At 35.4% G+C, this 23,854-nt stretch overlaps 1 protein-coding gene across 3 annotated transcripts in view; it reads right to left on the bottom strand.

Moving 5' to 3' along the window:
- dapk1 (death-associated protein kinase 1) overlaps positions 1-23,854 on the bottom strand; it is an 84,881-nt gene that overhangs the window by 21,259 nt on the left and 39,768 nt on the right. For all 3 annotated transcript variants that reach the window (XM_048189059.1, XM_048189057.1, XM_048189058.1), the window contains 15 exons: positions 22,418-22,556; positions 21,506-21,635; positions 19,507-19,555; positions 19,389-19,415; positions 17,541-17,693; positions 16,583-16,628; positions 16,398-16,487; positions 15,897-15,989; positions 11,679-11,798; positions 9,537-9,635; positions 9,108-9,206; positions 8,072-8,170; positions 4,878-5,075; positions 4,552-4,749; positions 2,405-2,503 (listed from right to left, as the gene is read on the bottom strand). In XM_048189059.1, coding sequence (XP_048045016.1) covers positions 2,405-2,503; positions 4,552-4,749; positions 4,878-5,075; positions 8,072-8,170; positions 9,108-9,206; positions 9,537-9,635; positions 11,679-11,798; positions 15,897-15,989; positions 16,398-16,487; positions 16,583-16,628; positions 17,541-17,693; positions 19,389-19,415; positions 19,507-19,555; positions 21,506-21,635; positions 22,418-22,556 — 1,639 coding nt within the window. The remainder of the gene's footprint in view (positions 1-2,404; positions 2,504-4,551; positions 4,750-4,877; positions 5,076-8,071; positions 8,171-9,107; positions 9,207-9,536; positions 9,636-11,678; positions 11,799-15,896; positions 15,990-16,397; positions 16,488-16,582; positions 16,629-17,540; positions 17,694-19,388; positions 19,416-19,506; positions 19,556-21,505; positions 21,636-22,417; positions 22,557-23,854) is intronic.

Below are 23,854 nucleotides of genomic sequence, written 5' to 3'. Positions count from 1 at the left end.
GATTAGAAACATACATTGTTTAGGACGAGTTGGTTGGGGGTTCATTGGGACATGCTGTCCTTCACCAGTGCTGAAAGGGAAACAATGTCTTTCTTCTGGAAGTTTCATTAAGCTTCATTCCGGAAATTATATTGCACTAGGCTGACAGCTTACTGGAGAAGGTACACCCTTATATTACAGAAAAAAAAAAACACACACACACAAATCTCTGAACACTTAATAAAGGCAGAGAGATATATCCACACAAATGCATATTAAGAATCAGTCAGATTAAGAATTATTCATCCAAAAAGGATGACAATGATGGGGGACACCCATACAATCATATAAGAACACGCAAACCTACAGAAACCTGCACACATCCTATGGGAGAGGCTCTATATAAGATGAGATGCAGTTGATTGAAAGATTAAGGATTTAGAAGAGAATTGTAATCTAGGCTGTCATGAATGATAAATGAACACTTGTTTAAAGAGATGAAGAGACTGCAAATTGATTAATGTACTAAGAGGGCAGGACACCAGATCATTACTGTTCCACCTCAGTCTAACACAAAAAGAAGGCAGTAGTCGAACAAAACCCCAAGAAAGCTTTTATAGCATTGTATTTATTTTATTTTTTTTTACTTTTCTATATTTATATATAGAATATATATAATATAGTGACCTAAAGGCATATACAATACTGTTCAAACGTTTGGGGTTGGTACGTTTCTTATGCTTACCAAGGCTGCATGTATAAAAAATACAGTAAAAACAGTAATATTATGAAATATTATTACAATTTAAAATAAACTGCTTTCTATTTAAACATATTTTAAAATGTAATTTATTCCTGTGATGACCAAGCTGAATTCTCAGCATTATTACTGCGGTCTTCATTGTCACATGATCCTTTAGAAATCATTTTGATATGCTGATTTGGTGCATAAGAAACATTTCTTATTATTATTGATGTTGAAAAAGTGTGCTTAGTTTTGTGGAAATCATGATACATTTTTTTCTGCAAAGATCAGCATTTATTTGAAATATAAATCTTTTGTAACATTATAAATGTCTTTACTGTTATTTTGATCAAATTAATGCACTCTTGCTAAATAAAGGTATTAAATTCTTTTGAAAAACCTTACTGACCCCAAACTTTTGAATGGTAGTGTGTGTGTATATATATATATATATATATATATATATATATATATATATATATATATATATATATATATATATATATATATATATATATATATATATATATATATACACACAGTACAGTCCAAACGTTTGGAACCACTAAGATTTTTAATGTTTTTAAAAGAAGTTTCGTCTGCTCACCAAGGCTACATTTATTTAATTAAAAATACAGTAAAAAACAGTAATATTGTGAAATATTATTACAATTTAAAATAACTGTTTTCTATTTGAATATATTTCACAAAGTAATTTATCCCTGTGATGCAAAGCTGAATTTTCAGCATCATTACTCCAGTCTTCAGTGTCACATGATCCTTCAGAAATCATTCTAATACGCTGATCTGCTGCTCAAGAAATATTTAATGTGTACAATTGTACAAAATATTTGTGTACAATATTTTTTTCAGGATTATTTGATGAATAGAAAGTTCAAAAGAACAGTGTTTATCTGAAATCTAATCTTTTGTAACATTATAAATGTCTTTACTGCCACTTTTGATTGATTTAATGCATCCTTGCTGAATAAAAGTATTAATTTCTTTAATTTCTTTTCAAAAAAATAAAAATAAAAATTCTTACTGACCCCAAACTTTTGAACGGTAGTGTATAATGCTACAGAAGCTTTGTATTTCAGATAAATGCTGTTCTTTTGAACTTTCTATTCATCAAGGAATCCTGAAAAAAAAAGTACACAACTGTTTTCAACATTGAAAATAATCATAAATGTTTATTGAGCAGCAACTCAGCATATTAGAATGATTTCTGAATGATCATGTGACACTGAAGACTGGAGTAATGATGCTGAAAATTCAGTTTTGCATCACAGGAATAAATTACTTTGTCAAATATATTTAAATAGTACACAGTTATTTTAAATTGTAATAATATTTCACAATATTACTGTTTTTTACTGTATTTTTAATTAAATAAATGTAGCCTTGGTGAGCAGACGAAACTTCTTTTAAAAACATTAAAAATCTTAGTGGTTCCAAACTTTTGGACTGTACTGTATATATATATATATATATGGAACCACTAAGATTATATATATATATATATATATATATATATATATATATATATATATATATATATATATATATATATATATTATAGATATATATATATTATATATATTATATATATTTATATATATATATATATATATATATATATATACCTAACATCAAAACCCTGAAGGATCTTGAACTTACATTAGTGATAGCCTCAGTGTTTGCTCCTGTAACGCAAAGATGACGCACCACCTCCAGACCACCATTACTAGCTGCCAGGTGAAGAGGTGTTCTCCCAAACTAAAGACAAATAAAAATAAAAAAAACACTCTTTCTGAGCATGATTCATCAGAAGCAGTAACTAGAAAACAAAAGGTAAAAAAAAAAAAAATATGTGTGAACAACAACAGTTGAAAAAAGTGCAAAACGTTGATGATTTCATTTCACATTACGCTAATTCTGTTTCCGCTTGACCTGTAAAGCCCTCATTCAGAAGAAACACAAATCTACTTCCAGCTGTAATAGAAGTGCCATTTAAAAATTTCACACAGAAGTAACAACTTGGCTTATATAACTGGTATGTAAAAATTAAATGGGTAAAATTTACTTGGAAAAAGGAATGGATGATAATTCAAGACTGAAAAAAAGTGGTTTCTCAAGTGCAATGATTAATACTTGAATACAATGAAAAGCAAAGACTGGTTCATAGGCTTAAACCAGGGTTATTATCATTAACTAATACTAAAGTTATTATTTTGTTAGATCAATGAAATCATCTTGGAACACTACTTGTAAAATAATCCCAGATTGGTTGGGTTTTAAACACAGAAAAGAAACCAAGGCACTTCTTCCAGTCCAAAAAAAAAAGCCTTTATTCACATTATAGCTAGTCACAATAGAAAAATAAAAAATAGCTTTAAAAAAAAACAAAAAAAAAAAACACTGCACACTGATGCAATTCGGCCTTCCTCAGAAGCTGCGTCCCAATTCAGAGGCTGCATCCTTTGAAGGCCACATTTGAAGGCAGATTGCGTCACCGCGGCACAACGAAGGCTGTCCTGTTTCGAAGGCTTCTTCAAATGCGCCCTTGAAATGTGTCCTTCGTTTTGCGGGTAACAAAGGATACAACAAATGGATCCTTCTTGTCCTTCCTTACTCCAGTATTCATTGCGTGCCAGTGACGACAGGATTTTTTTGAGAGAAATTGCTGGATTACACTTTTAAATGTAAGTAGTGGGTTTCAACTTACTCAAATCATCTATTGTATACAAATGTAAAAATAAAAAAAAATATATAAAGTGGTTCAAATGTTGATTTAAATCTTACTAAGATGAGATTTTACATAGTTTATGCTCTTTATTATGTACATAAATGCCCCAAGTTGAACATATTTAGACAAGTTTTGAATCCTGTTTTGTTTTATTAGGCCGTTGAATATAAAAAGCAGACTGCCAATCATCAACAGCAGCTGTCACAGTTGTTAGGCAACAAGAACAGTCCTCCATAGGCTAGACCAGGGATGGGCAACTCCGGTCCTGGAGGGCCAGTGTCCTGCAGAGTTTATCTCCATCCCTGATAAAAACTCACTTGCCTATAACTTTCTACTAATCCTAAAGACCTTGATTAGCTGGTTCAGGTGTGTTTGATTAGGGTTGGAGCTAAACTCTGCTGGGCAGTGGCCCTCCAGGACTGAAGTTGTCCATCCCTGGGCTAGACCATCCCATTTAACAACACTCAGGATGCAGCCTCTGAATTGGAATGCGGCTAGAGCGTGTCAGGTACAAAATGAGTCGCAGGTGTAGATGTAATTAGTTACTTTGTAGAGTTGGGAGAAACCAAATGAACCATTACAGGGGGACCTACAGTGTAATATTGTTACCCATTATTAAGTATAATGGCATACATCAAACAAAAAAACAAGAAAATAAATGAATAATAAAAAAAAAACCCACAATTTTTTAACTTTTTTTGGACCGGAAGAAATGCCTTGGATTGTTTTCTAAAGTATATGTTAATTTTGTTAATTGAAATACAGCTGAAATATAAATATTAGACAATAGATAAATAAATAAGATGAAGCATTAAAGTTAGTAACTGAAAATAAATATTAAAACTGAAATAAAAATTAAACCTAAATAGTAATATAAAAAAAACAAAACAAATAAAAATTACAAAAATATCAAAAACGAAACTAAAATTAAAATGAAAACTGAAAATATAAAAATAAAAGCTAATTCAAAATATTAATAAAAACTATGATAGTGAATAATACAAAAAAATAACACTGGCTAAAACACACAATTAGGGGCCAAAAAAAGCATATTATACAATCCTAGTTTGAATCTCACTTTGTTAGGTATATCCAGATTGGCTTTAGCAGCACAGAGCCGTGTGACTACAGGCAGGTTGCCGTCCTTGCAGGCGATGTGAAGGGGTGTGTTTCCGTGACGATCCTGGTGGTCCACATAGCAGTGGTGGTTGAGCAGACACTTCACCACTTCAATTTGACATCTCCTCACTGCCAGATGCAGAGCGATGTGACCGTCCTGAAATATATATGTGCAAACGAACCATGATAAGGATAGTCAATAATTATTTTGACCTTAAATGAACCATAAAACACCCAACCACTGCAGTAGTTAATGGTTAATATTTTCTAAGTGTCTGTGTTCACCTTATCAGCAGAGTCCATGTCTGCCCCATGCTCCAGCAGACACTCCACAATGTCCTTGAAGCCGCGGGCGGAAGCGGTAAGTAACGGACTCTCACCCTCACGGTTCCGGGCGTTGACATCACAGCCAGCCTCGCACAGGACTCTGGCCACCGCCGAGTAACCGTGCCATGCTGCACAATGTAGAGGCGTCTCCTGCTCCTGTAGAGGCATGAAAACAGTCTTTGGCATTCAGAGCTTGTGAATAACCTTGAACACATGGAGCTAACAAAACAACATTACTCTGTGTCAAGGCCATTTCACATGACGAATTGCTCTTAATTAGCCTGCAACCCAGGTTGACACCTCCAATGAATGTAACAATTTTAAATATACAATACGTGGCTGTTTCTGCCGCCTGGGATGGCATGTGATTATAGGTTTTCTTCAACAGAGCAGGATATTATAGTAAACGGTTTGCAAAAGTGGGATGGAAACATAAAATGTTGATAATGGTAAAAGCAACCACTCTAAAATGAACCTGTAATACTATCAAATAATAATTTAGTTGTGCACATTGTTTATCGTTAGTCTAATAATTGAACACGCACACACATAAACTTAAAACGATTATCTTTATTGCATTTCTCTGAAGTGGTGTTTCAGGCTCATTAATCTGAGGAACGGGGCTATTTTTTATCATGCCTGTTAGTCAATGGAAGCAATATTTCCAAAAACACAAGAGACTATGTGCCTGTGAAAGTTACTGCTGTGAGCTCATAGCGCTGAACAAATGAAGTGAAGCACGACATTCGTTTTTAGCACTCGTGTAACGTCAGCACTTGCGAAACCATTTATTATACCATTTACCTTCATTCGCGTTTCTTACTGTCATCAAAGACATCTGAGATGAAGCATTTTCTTTCTTCTTTCAAGTTGAACATTATTAGAAATACTTTCTAATACACTACCATTCAAAAGGGCAAGATTATTTTATATTTTTGACTCTCTCTTAAGCCCCGGACACACCAAGCCGACAACTGGACGTTGGGCAACGTTGGACCACTTTTAAGCGTCGGACGACTAGTCTCCCAGTGTGTTCTGCACCACTGGCTCTAGTTGGACTCCGTCGGTTTTTTTTGAGCATGTAGAATCGTTGTCGGGCCGTCGGGCAAGAGAGAGAACTCTGATTGGCTGTTCAGTTTAGTGAATGAGTCAAAGCGCGAGAATAATAGCAAAACAGTGATCAAAAAACTCAAGGCAGTACAGACAGAAGGTTCCTGGGCGAATGCTTAACTTTAACGTGAGCTGAGTGGAATATAGAAAGTGATCCGCATTAATGACATTCAAAACGGTAAACACGTGCTGCTTTGTTTGTGGTTTGTGTAACTGCAGCCTGCAGTGCCGGTCTCCCTTTCTGAATTACGGATATATACGAATATATATGAAAAAATAGACAGCGGTCTCCTTGCACGCAGGTGCAGAATGCGTGTGCTGGATGATAATCGGCTGTAGATCTCTCTTTTTTTGCCCCAACGCAAGGCGACAACACAGTCGGCTTTTGCGAATTGCTCTTAATTATTCGCAGTAATATTGTTAAATATTATTACAATTTCAAATAACTGTTGTTTTTTTGTTTGTTTGTTTTTTTGTTTTTTTTACAGTATATAAATACATTTTAAAATGTGATTTATTCCTGTGATGGTTGCATCATTACTCCAGTCTTCAGTGTCACATGATCCTTCAGAAATCATTCTTATATGCTGATTTGCTGCTTAAGAAATGCTTTTATTATTATAAATGTCAAATGACATAGACATTATCAATGTTGAAATCAATTGTGCTGCTTAATATTTTTTGTGAAATTTCTTTTGCATTTTTTTGAGATATATAGGAAGTTCAAAAGAACAGCATTAAACTTCTTAGGGCCAAGCAATAATAAAAAAATAAAACCATCTCAAGATTAAAGTTGTTAAATTTTGAGAAAAAACTTGTTAAATTACAAGAAAAAACTCGTTAAATTTCAAGAAAAATGTCGAGATAAAATGTCGAGAATAAACTCGTTAAATTACGAGAAAAAAATCGTTAAATTTCAAGAAAAAAGTCGAGATAAAATGTCGAGAATAAACTCTTTAAATTACGAGAAAAAACTTGTTAAATTTCGAGATAAAATGTTGAGAATAAAGTCATTAAATTATGAGAAAAAAGTCATTAAATTACGAGAACAAATTCATTAAATTACGAATTTGTTCTCATAATTTAACAACTTTTTTCTCGTAATTTAATGACTTTATTCTCATAATTTAATGACTTTATTCTCATAATTTAATGAGTTTATTCTCAACATTTTATTTCACTTTTTTCTCGAAATTTAACGACATTTTTATCATAATTTAACGAATTTGTTCTCGTAATTTAATGACTTTATTCTCGACATTTTATCTCGACTTTTTTCTCGAAATGTAACGAGTTTTTTCTCGTAATTTAACGAGTTTATTCTCGACATTTTATCTCGACTTCTTTCTCGAAATTTAACGAGTTTTTTCTCGTAATTTAATGAGTTTATTCTCAACATTTTATTTCAACTTTTTTCTTGAAATTTAACGAGTTTTTTCACGTAATTTAATGAGTTTTTTCTCGAAATTTAACAACTTTAATCTCGAGATGGTTTTATTTTTTTATTATTGCTTGGCCCTAATCCTCTTCCGTAACTTCTTCACTGTAAATTCTGATAAATTTAATGCATCCTTTCTTCCTAAAAACATATAAACTCTAGTATATATGGAAAGGAAAACTACAAGTAATACAAAAAAAAAAAGTTGCACTCAATTTCTTCATAAAAAAAGTACATAAAATAGTACTTTTGAAAATCATGTGGACTCACATGAGAGTCCAGTCATATCAGCAGTCTAATAAAAGCGGTTTAATTTTACATGGAGCAGGTTGCCTCATGGGGGCAGACATCTCATGACTGATGAAAAAACTGAGATCACATGACCAGTCTAACACCACTCGTTCGTCTTATCTCTGTAATCACCCTTTTATCAACCATCTATTAAATCAGATGACTGTTAATATCACATTTGTACTATGCTAACTAAAAGTGTTTACTTTTCGTGATGCTACATTCAAACCGCTAAGTGTCATATTAGTCCATAATGGCTTGGGTTGTTCGTTGTTCAGATCAGTGTAGATCAGTGTGTGTGTATGACACATACCCGGTCCAGTAGGTCAGGGTTGGCATGGATGCTGCAAAGGTACTGGACTACATCCACGTTACCATAGCGAGCTGCCACATGCAGAGCCGTTTCTCCAGACTAGAACAGAATGTCAAACATTACTCACATTATGAATTACATGCTGACGTCCGCCTATAATTCAGTGATGAGCAGGCATTTTATTAATGTGATTACATTTTGATGATCTGAACAAAAAAAACAAAAAAAATGCAATAACCATGTGTATGTGTACATCAGGGAAACAATCCAAACTGCTGAACAAGTCTGCTATGAACTTCATTAAAGTATTTCCCTGACGACATAAAAAAAAAAGAGTCAAAGCAACCGAAAAGCCTGCGTAAACAGAACGTGACCAGTTTAAGGGAAATCCTTGTGTGCTGAGAATTGCCAAAGCCAGTCCCAAATCAGCTTTGCACCAGATCTGAGCACAGTGCTCCTCCTAGCAACAGTTTAGGCCGAGGCGGACGTTTTAAGAACTCAATTTACACCTGTAATGAAGCTGCGGACACTCCAAGTGTGATTCTGTAAGGCACTCCCGACAAACTCAACAACACTTTACCCCGCGATTTCGCTTGACTGAGCGCACTTCACTGACTAGTGAGGCAGTCAACAAACAGTCAACAATTATTTCATACAACGGCCAACCTCAGGCCAGCGAGTAACCATAGCAACTGCAAATTACCAATGGGAAGTAGAGGCGTGTGAACTCAGTAGGAAAGGTTTTCTGGAGAAAAGGTGTCGGATGGGGAAAGCCTTTGAAAAATCAAATCTGTCCTCTCCCTGGTGCTGTGATTGTTGAGTGTGTGTGTGTGTGTGTGTGTGTGAGAGAGAGAGATTGTGTGTGTGTGTGTGTGTGTGTGTGTGTGTGTGTGTGTGTGTGTGTGTGTGTGTGTGTGTGTGTGAGAGAGAGAGAGAGAGAGAGATGTGTGTGTGTGTGTGTGTGTGTGTGTGTGTGTGTGTGTGTGTGTGTGTGTGTGTGTGTGTGTGTGTGAGAGAGAGAGAGAGATTGAAGCACCTTATCTTGGATGTCCAGAGGGCACTTCTTTTCATGCAAGAATCTCAAGGTCCCCACATGGCCATGTCGGGCAGCATAGTAGATAGCATTGGCTCCAGTCTGAGGAAAAGAATGGCATGTTGAGCAGAATTGTACGTATTTGCAGCTGTTTTGCATATTTGATGTCTATCATGCCCATGTTTACCATTTAAACTCTGTTAAAACTACTGGTAAAGCATGTATTCAGTACTACTGAATGTTTCTGGAGCATTTTGTCTAATGTGTACACTACCATTCAAAAGTTTGGGGGTGGTACAATGAAATTAGAACTGTTATTCAGCAAGGACATTAAAATGATCAAAACTGAGCACCCTAAACATTTGAACACTAGTGTACATTATTTTTGAATTTTCTTGTACATGAATTAAATGGGAGCATCAATTACAACACCTTATCAAAGGCTTGAATCTCCGCCCCTTTTTTCATTAGCACATCAATGATCTGGACGTTTCCACAGCCCGCGGCGATCAGGAGCGGAGGGGTTCCGTGCTGAAGCATGCACACACACAAAAACAAAAACAAACAGAAACACACACACAAACAGGAATCACTGTATTGAATATAACAAGGCACTAATAGCTACTTGAAGCTTTCGAAAGCAGCTTTAATTAAGCCTATAATTCCGAGTCAGTATGAACGTGGCAATTCAAATTAGCCAGATTCATTTTTCAATGTTCACAAAGCAGTTTTAATTGGCGAAGAGAGATCACAGTGGTTGGTAAAAAAAAAAATCCTGCAGACACAAGACTGAAATTGTTTCTCAAGACTGGCAATAAACTCCTCTGAATGAATAAATGCATGAGAGTCATGGGAATAGTTCTCACTGTACACATACACAAACACAGATAGCGCCGGACAGCTCTGAGCAATGCAATTAAAAACACGCTTGTCTCTTCACATCAGTGAGCAGATTACAGTTTCATCAACCTCGGCCTCATTCCCTCCTTCTACACAAACACTTTCCCTGTCTCACACACACATGTGCACATACACACACATTCACTGAAAATAATCTTAAATCTTAATCAGTATTTTTGTCTTGTTTTCTAATAAAAAGTGGAATAAAATCTGAAACAATTGTTTTTTTTTCTCACAGCATAAACCTTATTAAATTTTGTTCAATTTAAACTTAAAACACTAATTTACTACTGGGGTAAGACAAATAATCTTAACTCAAGATAGTCTCCATTAAAACACATCTTGCTAAAGAGGCAACATTCGTGCCTGAATGTTCAAAAAAAACATTATTTTTCACATATTTTATTTTGTTGCAGCACCTCTCTTCCCAGTCTGACAGTAATGCTCTGTTTAGTTCCTGTCTCTATGAAGACCCTCTTTACGAAAAGCACATTGTGCTCTGATTGGTTGGCTGGATCAATGTCTTGTGACTGGTCAACCGCTTAAAGCATGCCATAACCGCGAGTTTCAACATACTACTCACACAACACAACCAGGCCTCGCCCCTTTATTTTGCATATGCCTTGGGTGGGAATTATTTAAAGGTGCAGTGTGTAAATTTTAGCGGCATCTAGCGGTTGCAAATTGCAATATAGAGAAGCTACGGTGGCCAACACAGGACAAAGATGTCGTCGTCTGAGACAGCAGAGAGTAGCGCTCTGTAGAGCAGTTTGTCCGTTTAAGGCTACTGTAGAAACATGCCGGCGCAAAATGGTGACTTAACATGTAAGGGGACCAGCGGTATGTAGATAGAAATGGCTCATTCTAAGGTAATAATAACATAATGGTTTATTATGTAAGCTCTTTATACACCACTAAAACATAGTTATGTATATTATATTGTATTTCTGTCAATATATCCCCCTAATATTTACAGATTGCACCTTTAAATGAGGGCTATTGTGACGTGTAGGTTCTCAGAAGAAAAGTCAAGACTACAATCGAGGCATTTCAGGGAGTTTAGAAACAGAGCTCATGTAGAAAACAACTCCCTTTGGAGTGGACTTTGTGCTTTGTAACTTTGCAGGACCTTTTTCATGCAACATTACACACTAAAGAATGTTGAAAATGTAAAAACGCATAATAGGCTATCTTTAAATCATTGTTTGTTTTTTTTTATTAAAAAAATATTTAATTTAAAATGTGTCTCAAATTGATCTTGATATAAGGATCTTTAAATATTTTTACTGGCTAAAATACTGATTAAGAAAAAATGTAGCAGTATTCCCTTGCAAGTATCCAGAATGATTAGCATAATAATGGTTATTAACCCTCAAGCCACTTTCATTCTATTCAAAATTCCCATTATGATGGTGACTATGCAAAGCACAGCCACACACAAATGAGATGAGATATGGTCCAGTGACTGTTTTTCAGTCACATGCTGCACATCTCAGACAATGTAAACTCAGACGTCATCGGCGTACTGTGACACTGATACACTTATCAGCTCAATCAAGCTCAGGTTGGCTACTGATCACTTGGACCAAGACCAAGTCAAGTATAAGCATTTCACTCGCTCTATCTTTTTCCTTCCCCATATCACCTCTATAAGTCTCGCTTTGTCTCTCTCACCTTGTTAGGTTGATTGATATCATAGCTGGTCAGGGATCCAAGCAGGTGTTTCAGACCTGGAACATTGTCGTCGTTGATTGCGTGGATAATAGCCTTCATGACAAATGAGTCCTCCTCATCCTGTCAAAAAACAAAATCCATAAATTACTGAATCTAAATATTCATGATAACAGACCAAAACACATAATACAAGCAAACATGACATATTTTAGTATAATACACAATTGTTCAAAAGTATGGAGTCAGCAAGTTTTTTTTTTTTTTTTTAAAGAAATTAATATTTTTATTCAGCAAGGATGCATTAAATTGATCAAAAGTGACAATAAAGACTTTGTTACAAAAAAAAATATATTCCAAATAAATGGAATTTTTTCATCAAAGAATCCTGAAAAAAATGTAACACAAAACTTAGTTTCCACAAAACTAACTATTTTCAACATTAATGATAATACAAAATGTTTCTTGAGCAGCAAATCAGCATATTAGATTGATTTCTGAAGGATCATGTGACACTGAAGACTGGAGTAATGATGCTGAAAATTCAGCTTTGCCATCAAAGGAATAAATTAAATTTTGAAATATATTAAAATGGAAAATTGTCATTTTAAATTGTACTAATATTTCACAGTTATTACTGTTATTACTATATTTTTAATAAAATAAATGCAGTCTTGGTGAGCTTAAGAGACTTAAAAAAAAACATTTAAAAACTTTTGATGGGTAGTGTAGGTTTTCAGGTCAAATGTACTTATTCATTAAATTAAATTAATAATTTTTGTATAGATTTGGGCTTTTTTTATATATATACTTCTATAGATTAGAACATGTCACAAACCAGACTCAAACCCGTATCACCCATGTGAGCTCCACAGTTCCAACATGTCTTTTGCACAGCTGTGACTTGATCTATTTGTGAATTAAAATAAATGACAAGCTCAACTTCAGATGAAAAACTGCTAACATGACAGTATTTAGGCTATTAAACAATATGCTTTGGAAGCAAAATCAAAAGCAAGCCTCCTTTGACAGTCACACTTTGAGCAAATCCTTTTACGCTCAGTAGTACTACGCTTGGTCTTATCAGCAAATACACAGCGTGAAGTCCTAATCCTATTGAATAATGCAGACGAGGGGTGGCCCACAGACAACGCTTTCTCTTCATCGCTCGACCGCTGCTTAGTGTGCTATGTGACCCAACCACCTCCAAACTGCATCTGACAGTTCAGACGTGTGTGTCAGAGGACTCAAATACACGGCTAGAGGGAAACTGGACTTGCCGTGAGGGACAGAAAGAGAACGAGAGAGTATGTGTGCTTGTGTTTAGTGAAGAAGTGTACTGGAATAACACCCAGATAGACCCACATACACATCTCATACAAGACGAGTGTATCCAATTACACAAAACGCACGCTCGAACACACTTTACAAACAGCCAGAGGCTTCTACAGGGAGCGATGCTAGAGTCACTCCTGGATTGTAAAACACGACTTCTATGCGATTTTGTGTCATTTTACGTAACCTTTAGATGATTTATGTTTGTGAATTTGGGTGTAAATTTGTTCTGTTCCTGAAAAAGATAAAAAAAAATAAAGTGGCACTACTATGGTACAGTGATGATATCAGTTAATAATCCCATACTTTTCAATATATAATAAGGTACTGACTAATATTCAGTAGCATATTTTACAGTCCTGTTCCGCATATACATAGTATGTACTTATTATAGTAATTACAATATCTGGGTAATGACAAGGTACTAACCATGATCCTGCCTTTAAACCTAAACGTAACTAATCATATAACCAGTACTTTCTTAGATAAGAACACTGTAAGTACACTTAAGTGAACATACTGTAAAATAAAGTCCATAAAAAAAGGAATTTAAAATGCATTTCAAGGGTTAGTTCACCCAAAAATGAAAATGATGTTACTCATCGTCATGTCGTTCCACACCCGTAAGACCTTCGTTCATCTTCAAAACACAAATTAAGATATTTTTGATGAAATCCAATGCGGCTCAGTGAGGCCTCCATTGCCAGGAAGATAATTAACACTTTCAGATGCCCAGAAAGCTACTAAAAACATAATTAAAACAGTCCATGTGACTACAGTGGTTCAACCTTAATGTTATGAAGTGATGAGAATACTTTTTGTGCACCAAAAAAAACAAAATAACGACTTTATTCAGCAATATCTAGTGAAGGGTGATTTCAAAACACTGCTTCATGAAGCTTCGTTTTGAATCAGTGGTTCAGAGCGTGTATCAATCTACCAAAGTCACGCCCCCCAGTGGTAAACCATTGAAATTTCGAAACACTTATGACGTGACGAAGCCTCGTTTACTGAAATCAAGTGACTCTGGTAGTTTGATACACGCTTCGAACCACTGATTCGAAACAAACGATTCGTAAAGCTTCGAAGCTTCATGAAGCAGTGTTTTGAAATCGGCCATCACTAAATATTGTTGAATAAAGTCGTTATTTTGTTTTTTGGCGCACAAAAAGTATTCTCGTCGCTTCATACCATTAAGGTTGAACCACTGTAGTCACATGAACTATTTTAAATACGTCTTTAGTACCTTTCTGGGCATCTGAAAGTGTTAATTATCTTGCTTTCAATGGAGGCCTCACTGAGCCATCAGATTTTATCAAAAATATCAAAAAGGCGAACAAAGGTCTTACGGGTGTGGAACGAAATGAGGGTGAGTAATTAATGATAGAATTTTCATTTTTGGGTGAACTAACCCTTTCATGGTATTTTCTCAATTTTAAATAAAAAAATGACAAATCACAAACTGGTGTCAAAATCATCCACTTCTGGTCAAAATGATTTTGAAAGAACTCTCAGCAAGGCTGCATTTATTTGATTAAAAACAGTTAAAACAGTAACATTGTGAAATATTAATATAATTTAAAATAATGTTTTCTATTTTAAAATGCAATTTATTTCTCTACGTTGAATTTTCAGCATCAGTTCTCCAGTCTTCAGTGTCTTCAGAATTTTGTGCTCAAGCCACATTTCCTATTTATTATCAATGTTGAAAACAGTTGTGCTGCTTAATATTTTTGTGGAAACAATGAATAGAACGTTCAAAAGAGCAGCATTTGCTTAAAATAGAACACTTTGGTAACATTATAAAAGTCTTTACTGTCACTTTTAATCCATTTTTATTGTATCCTTGCTGAATAAATGCATTAATTTATTTTAAAAAGTAGCCTATAGATAGATTATTAGAATGATAAAGATTTCACATCTTGATTTTTTGCTGCTGACACCCTTCCTGTGTGAAACACACCCATTTCCTGTTCTCAAAGATACCCAAAATTGATCACATATTTAAGTGCACTATAAAAGGTTGAACTGTTTCTTACGGATATAACATTACCATAATGCCTGTAATATAGTAATATATAGATATTAGAGTTATAAGATTATTTCAGGTGAAGGTGGAGTGCATGAGGTGAAAAAGACGTTTATTTTATAGCAGTTTAACAGATGTGTGACGTGTACGAAGCAGGGGAAGAGAGAGATAGTAAGCTGTAAACTATAGATAATTTATGTAGCACAACGGCATAACACTTCACTCTTCAGGCTTATCACACATCACTAAGCAAATATCTGGACAGTAGAAAGATCATGCAAAACCTCTCATGACCGTATCAGTGTTGATGAATGTGCGCATATTAGTTTGGATGAGTCATATGACTTTATGGCAAGCTTCAATATATATGTTCAAGGCAATTAGCAGTCATGTGCATTAATGTGTTAAACCGTATTCTTCTAAAACCCGTAGAAACCAATTATAGCCTTCAGAAAGGACATAAGTGCAAGTATTTCATTATGTCCAAGTCAATTTAATGTGGAGCTGTTTTATGTGTCTGCCTCTATTCTCAGGTGTGTGGGAAGCTCACGGAGCTCATTAGAGCTGTTTCATCCCATAAACACAGTCCAGTCCAGGCCTCAGGGATACGGGGGATCCTCTGCTGTTGCCAGGCTGATCATGTGTCTTTTTTGGAGTTTTGTTGTTCTTTTTGTCAGTTCCTTCTGCTGTTTTATGTTGTGGTTTTGTGGGGGGGTGTGTGTCTGAACTTGAACTTGTTTTTTTTAATGCACTCATTAAAAAAAAAAAAATGCATCCTCTTGTGTCTGCAAATCCTTAACACAAGCTTTGTTTTTAAATAAGCTTCTAGAAAGGTGACTTTAACTGTGAGCTCTTACCAGTGTGTCATCACTGCGTGCCACGCTCATGTTGCTCCTAGACAGGAAGGAGCGGGAGAGCCGGTTACACAGAGAGATGAGACGCACCGATTGCTAAGGAAGACAAATAAAACAAACAAACCATATTAAATGATGATATGACAAAGATAATATTCATGACACCTTCTGTAGAATTTGTAACAGCAATTAGTACTTTTTTCAAAACGATTAAATGACATTTAAATAAAACTCTTTAACTAAAATATTAACCAACTATTCTGTGTTTTTTGACATGAGCTTAATTCTGAGCACGAGGGCACTGTACCTATGTGCGTGCTTCTTTGTTTCATAGCTCCAAGGGTTTGTTTTTCCATGCTTTTAATAGTGTGTGTGGAAATAGTGTGACTTGTTGGTGTGGCACATAATGCTGACTGAGGGCACAATACTGATCACGCTTTATGTCAAATGTCTGGCAAACATAACGTCAATGTTTTATAGCAAAACAATGAAATGAAAAAGCACCTTCCACTTTCTTCTGGCAGCAAACTTCTTAAATTTCTCCATATTCACAGCTGATTCCTTACGACTCAGTGCCTGCTGCGTGTCCTTTGGCTTAACAAAAAAGAAAAAGAGATTGACAGATTTAAACATGTTAAGGTAATAAAATGTTTGATACGTGCTTCATGTGTAGTGGTTGTTGGACAAACCTTGATCCAGGGATGTTGAAGACTGTCCAGGATTGTCATTCTTTTTCTGTAAACATGAAAACATAATTTCACTTATAATATTAATTTAGTATATGTAATAAACAGACAGGCAGTGTGTGAATCTCTCTTCATCATGATACTTTCCATTTAAGTTAAAAAATTAAGCTCTTACAAATAAGCACATAAAGGACAACCTTTAGAAGAAACTAGAAGGCATTCATTATACAAATTCAAAGATGGTTATCGCACTGTGCACACAGATGGAATTGTGGGATTGGGTTTTGGAATGTTGCATATCAGCTTTCGTGACAATGTTTAGGTCTAAACAGCATTTATGCTGTGAATGACGCATTTTAGTGAAGTACTGAGGGGACTCAGAACTAGTTTTAGAGTTTTAGTTCTCTTTAAAAAAAATCATCAGAGGCGAATGAGGTCAGTCCACAGTGTAAATAAAAATGAAATGAGAGCAGTCAATGACAGAGATGCAATTTTGTAGACGAATATGGAACCAAATTAACAGGAATTAAGATCTCCACCTTCTTGTGCAAAGCACTTGTTCCTTTTTGTTGACAACCACATCCTCAGTTAGTATGATTTGTGGTGAATGTTCTTTGCTGTTTTCACTGATTCAGACAGTATAGACAGTCAATTTACAAACAGTGAATTATTTTTAATATTACTAAAAACTTTTGTTTGATAACTTTATTCAATTTCTGTATATTTTCTACCTGCTAGATCAAATATTTAAAATATATACTGCCTTTATGTTATTTCTACATTAATTTGGAGATTAAATGTGAAATTATTACAATATAAAAACGTATTAAAACTAACGTTAGGTGCGATTAATTACAGAAAAATGTGCAATTAATTTTTTTTTTTTTTTAATCGAAACAACTAGCCTCAAAACCCTACCAAACGACCTCTAAACATCAGAAGCTACTTCAGTGGTCCTCACTTTGGATCTTTGATCAGTAACCGTGCAATGAAGTCTTTGGCCAGAACACTGGTGTTGCTGAAGTACTCCTCATCGAACTCGTAGTCCACAGCTGACACGTTAGCAAGTGTCTCCTGCTTATTTTCACCCAGGAAAGGTGAGGCTCCACTAAGCCTGAAGATACAGAGAAAAAAGGAACCATTTTATCTACCATTTATTGAATGTGAAGTTCTTCAGTATAGCGGCATCCCACAAAGTCAAGTTTGATGTGAATGTCTGATGCTGTGATATTAAAAAGTGTGAGAAAATCAGCAAAGGCCATTTAGCATTTAACACATAAATAATAACCACTTTATTATAAGTGCTGTGTTCCATTGTTTCCTTTGTGATGATAATCTCTGTTCTAGACCATAGTACCAGAGAAACATCTGTTCATATGAGCTGTCTTTCCAATATTATAATTAATATTTATTGCTGTTGCTAATTAAAAATCTTAACTGATAAATATGTGGGCTGAGAAACACTATCAGGAGAAAAACCTGATTAAATATTGTAAATATTGCTGGATTAATTATTTTAAAGTTACAGAAAAGTCTCAAAGTGTGAGAAAAAGAAAGACGGGTAGAATAGGAATGCAAGGAGAGCGACAGGATTAGATGTGACAATGGTGTGCGATATCTACCTGATAAAAAGCTCTATTTTTATTTGCCAATGATGAAAGAGGAGTGGGAGGAACAGCCCTGAGATAGACAGAACTTTCCAGCTCTCTTTAGACTGCTAATATTAGCACATGTTGATGGACGGATAGTGATGGACAGATAAGATGGAGAAGAACAGACATTTTTTGGATCAGATGTGGCTCTAGCGATCCTAAAAGTAGGCTTAAATGTAATGATCTTTATGTAATGTAATTTCTTTTTGCTCTTTTGAGTATAGGGTGAAATATGAGTCAGATATTTCCTGATAGTTTCCGTGAGATTCACCTATGTTTATGTCAGAGACATGGGGATTTGGTTCCCATCAAAAAAGGAGGGTCCCCTTAGGTCTTATCACAAGCAACAGGCAAGTTCCACTGTTTATATTGCTCTGTGATATGCTTAGTTCCCTTTCACTACACACACACACACACACACACACACACACACACACACACACGTATAGAGTTAACAGCAACCTCAATGTTTCCACAGTAAGACCAACACCAGCTTTACAATTAGACACTGCACTTAGAGGTTGCGCTAATAATCATTATCCATCACTTTGACGGACTGGGTTATAAATTCCATGTCTATTTTTGTATGGCAGTAAAACACTGTACTGCTTGGTATTTTTATGTGACATTGATATCACAAAAACTTCAGTGGCAAGAGCTCTTTCAGCCTTATCAAGTGCTTGGATTTTTCTTTTTTTATCTGTCAATGTAATTAAAATGTGGTAAATGACAGAGAAAAACTGTCAATGCAACCTTTGACTGAGCAGCTCATGGAAACATCAATGTATGATGCAGCACTTGGCTGGATGGAAGATCTTACTGAGCTTTATCCTTTTAGTTCAAACATCAATCATTGTGAAAGTTATAGAACGACACGAGTTTATTCTGTGACACTAGCTGATACAAGCCTGCAAATTAAGGTCATAAAACACTTAGTTCAACTTTATTTGTTTCATATTCAGCTAAATTTGGACACCAAGCCTTCGTTTTACTGCGGAATATGATTACAGCCATGCTTTGAGAAAAATAATTCAGTTACGAAAATGGATACTATTTACAGCCTAAGTGAAAATCCATAAATGTATTCCAATTTGATTTGTAATGATACATACTATATTTACAACATCACAACAACACTGATGATTATGAATACTCACAGAATATAAGTGATCACCCCAATGCTCCTAGTTAGACAGAAATAAAAACACAAGATTAGCATAGGAAGTGAACTAACCATGAGGTCAGATAATGATATAAGATAACACTCATTCTCACCACATGTCTGCCTCCAGGCCAAGAGGCTCATAGTTTACCACTTCTGGAGCTGCAAATCAAAAAAACAATATAGAAGAGATCGGGGTAAGCTGTATCAGTTTTGACTTAAGTCATCCTATTTGCAAAGAGAACTGAGAGCTAAAACTTATACACCTAATTATATTTCAGGATGTCTGCAAACCAAAACTAAACAAAACAAAAACAAACCAAGCTAGTTGCATCTCATCAAGGAGAAAGTTGAATAGCTAGGTAAACATTCTGATTTCAAATAAAATAAGAACAAAACTCAGAAAAAAAAAAATCTACTAATGCAAATCACATACAAATCTCGTTCAATCAAATTTTGCTGTATATCATTCACATTTTCATACAACCAAGATAATTTCATATTTTAATGAAATGAAAGAAACAATATCAATAGTATATGTTATAGCATTTCATGCATTTGGAAGTAAATCCTACTATAATTTTTAAAGTCTGCATGAAATTAAAATTGATCCTATTATATTGTTAGCGCACATTACTAGTCTTGTGGTAATTAATCTGTGCAAGTTTATCCACAGAAAAAAAAAAAAAATTGTCTTTGTAATTAGTCAAAATCAGAAAATTTCTCTGATGGCCCCAGCCCTGCCCTCCATTTGTTCTCATTCAATACTCGGATTTACTCAGTAATAAGTCACAATACTGAAGTAAGTTGGTCGCAAATTCCAGTTTAATCTTTAGCCAAATAATTTACATGGTTTTATATATCAGCAATTCAGACCTGGCTTAAAACTAAAACTAGAAAATCTATTTTGACATACAAAATACAGTTTTCAGCATTAAAACAATGCTTTTCACTTGTGTGCATCTCTCAAATAGATATATATGGTAGCTATATATGAACTCTTTCTAAATATATGGATAATGTGACAAAACGATACACAGTTTGCAAGATGAAGGGGTGCAACACATCCTACCCCACTCTCCCTAACAAAAAGGCCTGCAAAAATGTCGATACCAGGATATTTTCGTAGTTTCTCACCGTGAGCTGTGAAATGACTCATTGGTTTCAGAGGATCTCAATTTCTGATGTGTTAATGAGAAAACAAGGAAATAAGGCTGAGGTGGGAGAGATACTGCTGCTCTCTATACCTGAGAATTGACTTAGATTTACCATTTGTCTTATCGTGCACTGTCTGGATTTGGTCATTGACCAGGGATGCAAAGGAGCAAGTTTCTCTTTGAACCTAAGGCTAAAAAATAAATAAATCAATGAAGTCATGCCTGTGTAATGGGCTAATTGTTCAACTACCGGGACTGTTTTGGATTAGTGTCTCTAAGACCATGTGTCTAGCTTGACCGGATTCTCCTCCATGAAGCCTGATCGTAATTTTAAGCACTGAAATAGACTACACTGTGGGGAAGCTGGAACTTGACCGTGGCCTTTAGTACTGTCTCTGTATTAAGACTGCTGTATCATCACTGCCTGCAGCCATACTGGCTGCCATTCAGGTAGGACTGGATGTGATGCCAATGGCATGGGATGGGGGTGGCGTGGGTGTGCATGTCTGTGTGCTTTCTGGGATTGTTTAGGGCTTGTTGTTGTAAAATTTGATTGAAAACACAATAGAGCTGACTTGTATTGTTAAAATAAAAGCAGTAAGATTTAAGGAGAATTGTTATGTAGATGTACACAAAATACCAACCAAACACATAAACGCAAACTACCAGTTAAACGTCTGAACACACATGACTAAAATAATGTTTCTCATTATCTTAAAAGCTTGTTAATATATATATATAATTTTTTTTTTTTTTTCCCACTTAAGTTTAAATATCTGCAGGATTCATTCGATCACAAAGCAGTGATCCATGGTGTTTCTTTACAATTATGTCAGGTTTGTGGTTCAGATTACACATGAAAGGAGAAAAGAAAGGATTGGACAGAGGACCATAACAATAAGAGCGGGTGTAATTACAACACATCTCTATAGACTGACCAGTGGATGACACTGACCTACAAACTCCGGGGTACCAAAGATGTTTTTGAAATCGTTGCCAAAATCGATCTTGTGGGCCAGGCCAAAGTCAATGAGCTTAATGCGTGGGTGAGGCACACTCCGGTTTAACAGCATGATGTTCTCCGGCTGAGAGAGATGAGAATAGAGAAAGAATTGGAGGGAGAATCAGAGGAACTAATGATAGGTACAGAACAAAAACACAGCAGCAGAGGGGGAGAGCGCGAGAGTGCAGGAAATCTGCCATAACACATGGAAATCACATGCAAAGCTAGAGAAACGTTCTCTAGAAAGAACAGGCATACTCAAGCATGGCAGTAACAGATCCCTGCCTGGACATTCCATAGAAACAATACTTCCTTCAGTGGGCTTTATTCATGCACGGACTAATCTCTTAAAAGCTCCAATGACTTCAAAATATTTAACAGAAATGTTAAGGAAAGCTGTGTGGATGGCTGCTCTGAAAGCAGTGGATCTGATTACATAAACATTGTTGCTGGAGTAACACGAAGGATTAGACATAAAATGATAATAATGAGAGACTAATTTGACTATTTCATTTTATTCTTTAGGTCACAGTTAAGTTGATCAATGTAAATGCTTGTTGCTTTGATGTTAGTTTGTCAGTTAGACTGGTTACTCAGGTTAAGTGGTTTTAGTCAGAAAATAAAAACTCAATCTACATCTGAAACATTCAAATCAGTTACTAAATAATTAATGCAATTCAGCAAAAAGTACATAGGGAAAAAGGACTGAATTATGACCATCCCAGCAATTATGTAAAAGGTGGAAATGAGTGGATAACCAGCAGGGAGGATAAAAGCGCCTCAATTGATTTGTTGTGGCTGGTCTACAACAACGTTAATCACCACAGTCTGGCATTGGGGTGAAACTCAAATGTGTCTCAGTACCTTCAGGTCAAAGTGGGCAATCTGTTTTGAGTGTAGGTAACTGACTCCATCCAAGATCTGCTTGAGGAACTCGGTGGCCTCCTCTTCACTCAATGACTCTTTCTCAGCTAGAAAGTCAAAGAGTTCCCCACCTGCCACACTGTATAGAGAGAGGACAGATGTTGACACTTGCAATAGAGCTAATTATTTAACCAGGATAAAATTAATCGAGATAAAATCTCTTTTACAAGAGTGACTTGGACAAGATGGCATCAAAGAACACATTCAAAAATTATATACAACTGCCAAATCCAACACAGGCTCATTGAAATAACATACAGTACCTCTACTTACATTTTTGTAAAACACAAAAACACAAACAAATCACTGCAGTTTCCAACTGAAATTAACATTAGGGGCAGTAAAACAGCATCAACTTTTATTCCTTTTCACACAAAAATATATGATTACTCTAAATTATAATGTTTGAAGCCATATGTATTGTGAAAAATGCTATACAAATAAATGTGAATTGAACTGAAAGATTACAGGAGCAGATTATCGATCAAGAAAGACTTTTTTTTTTTTTTTTTTTCACACGATTCCTTGCACAATACTATGCTATGACCTCAAAACATTTTTAGTGCATTATTTGTAATACATTTTAATGTTTACATCACATAACCAGTCCCGTATGTGTCTTTTCTGACGTAGCGGTTATGCTTGGCATGCTTAGTATCTCACCCAGTAAAGCAGTGCACTTGTGATGCAGTACCACGAGACACACACGAGTAATGACAAAACAGATCAAAGACTTGAAGCAAGCTAAAATGGCATGGTTGCTTCAGCAAATGTGATTATGTCATGCTTGCTTTTGTTAACAAAATCAGGTATGTTTAGGGTTTTTGTGTGTTATACGTTATTTTCAAACGCTATAGGGCATTAACCTTTAAGTACCACTCACCGGATTCACGTTCATCTGTTTCGGATAAACCTGAATACACTTTTAGCACCATTCACTGGGAGTTTCACTATGAAAGTGTTGTGAAACATGCAAGACACAACATAATATTATCATTTTGCAGAAATATTACCACAGGTATGTTTTTTTTTCCAATGAACCTGGGTTGGCCAAACCAGTATAACTGCAAATTGCAAGAATTTTTGAAAGAAACAAAACCAAAAACACAAAACTCGCACCTAACATGCCAGATAAGGTGTATCGCTTAAAGGTCCCATGACATGTTACTTTTTGGATGCTTTTATATAGGCCCTAAGTGGTCTCTAGTACTGTATCTGAAGTCTCTTTCCCGAAATTCAGCCTTGGTACGAATTTCAGCCACTACAAGCCAGTCCCACAATGAGCTTTCCTCAGGACGTGCCGTTTCTGGGTCTGTAGCTTTAAATGCTAATGAGGAAGAGAGAGGCGGGTGTGGCCTTAACCAGCTTACGGCTACG

This window comes from Megalobrama amblycephala, linkage group LG4 (assembly GCF_018812025.1).
Source record: "Megalobrama amblycephala isolate DHTTF-2021 linkage group LG4, ASM1881202v1, whole genome shotgun sequence".
Lineage (NCBI taxonomy): Eukaryota > Metazoa > Chordata > Actinopteri > Cypriniformes > Xenocyprididae > Megalobrama > Megalobrama amblycephala.
This window is presented reverse-complemented; position numbering and strand designations above follow the sequence as displayed.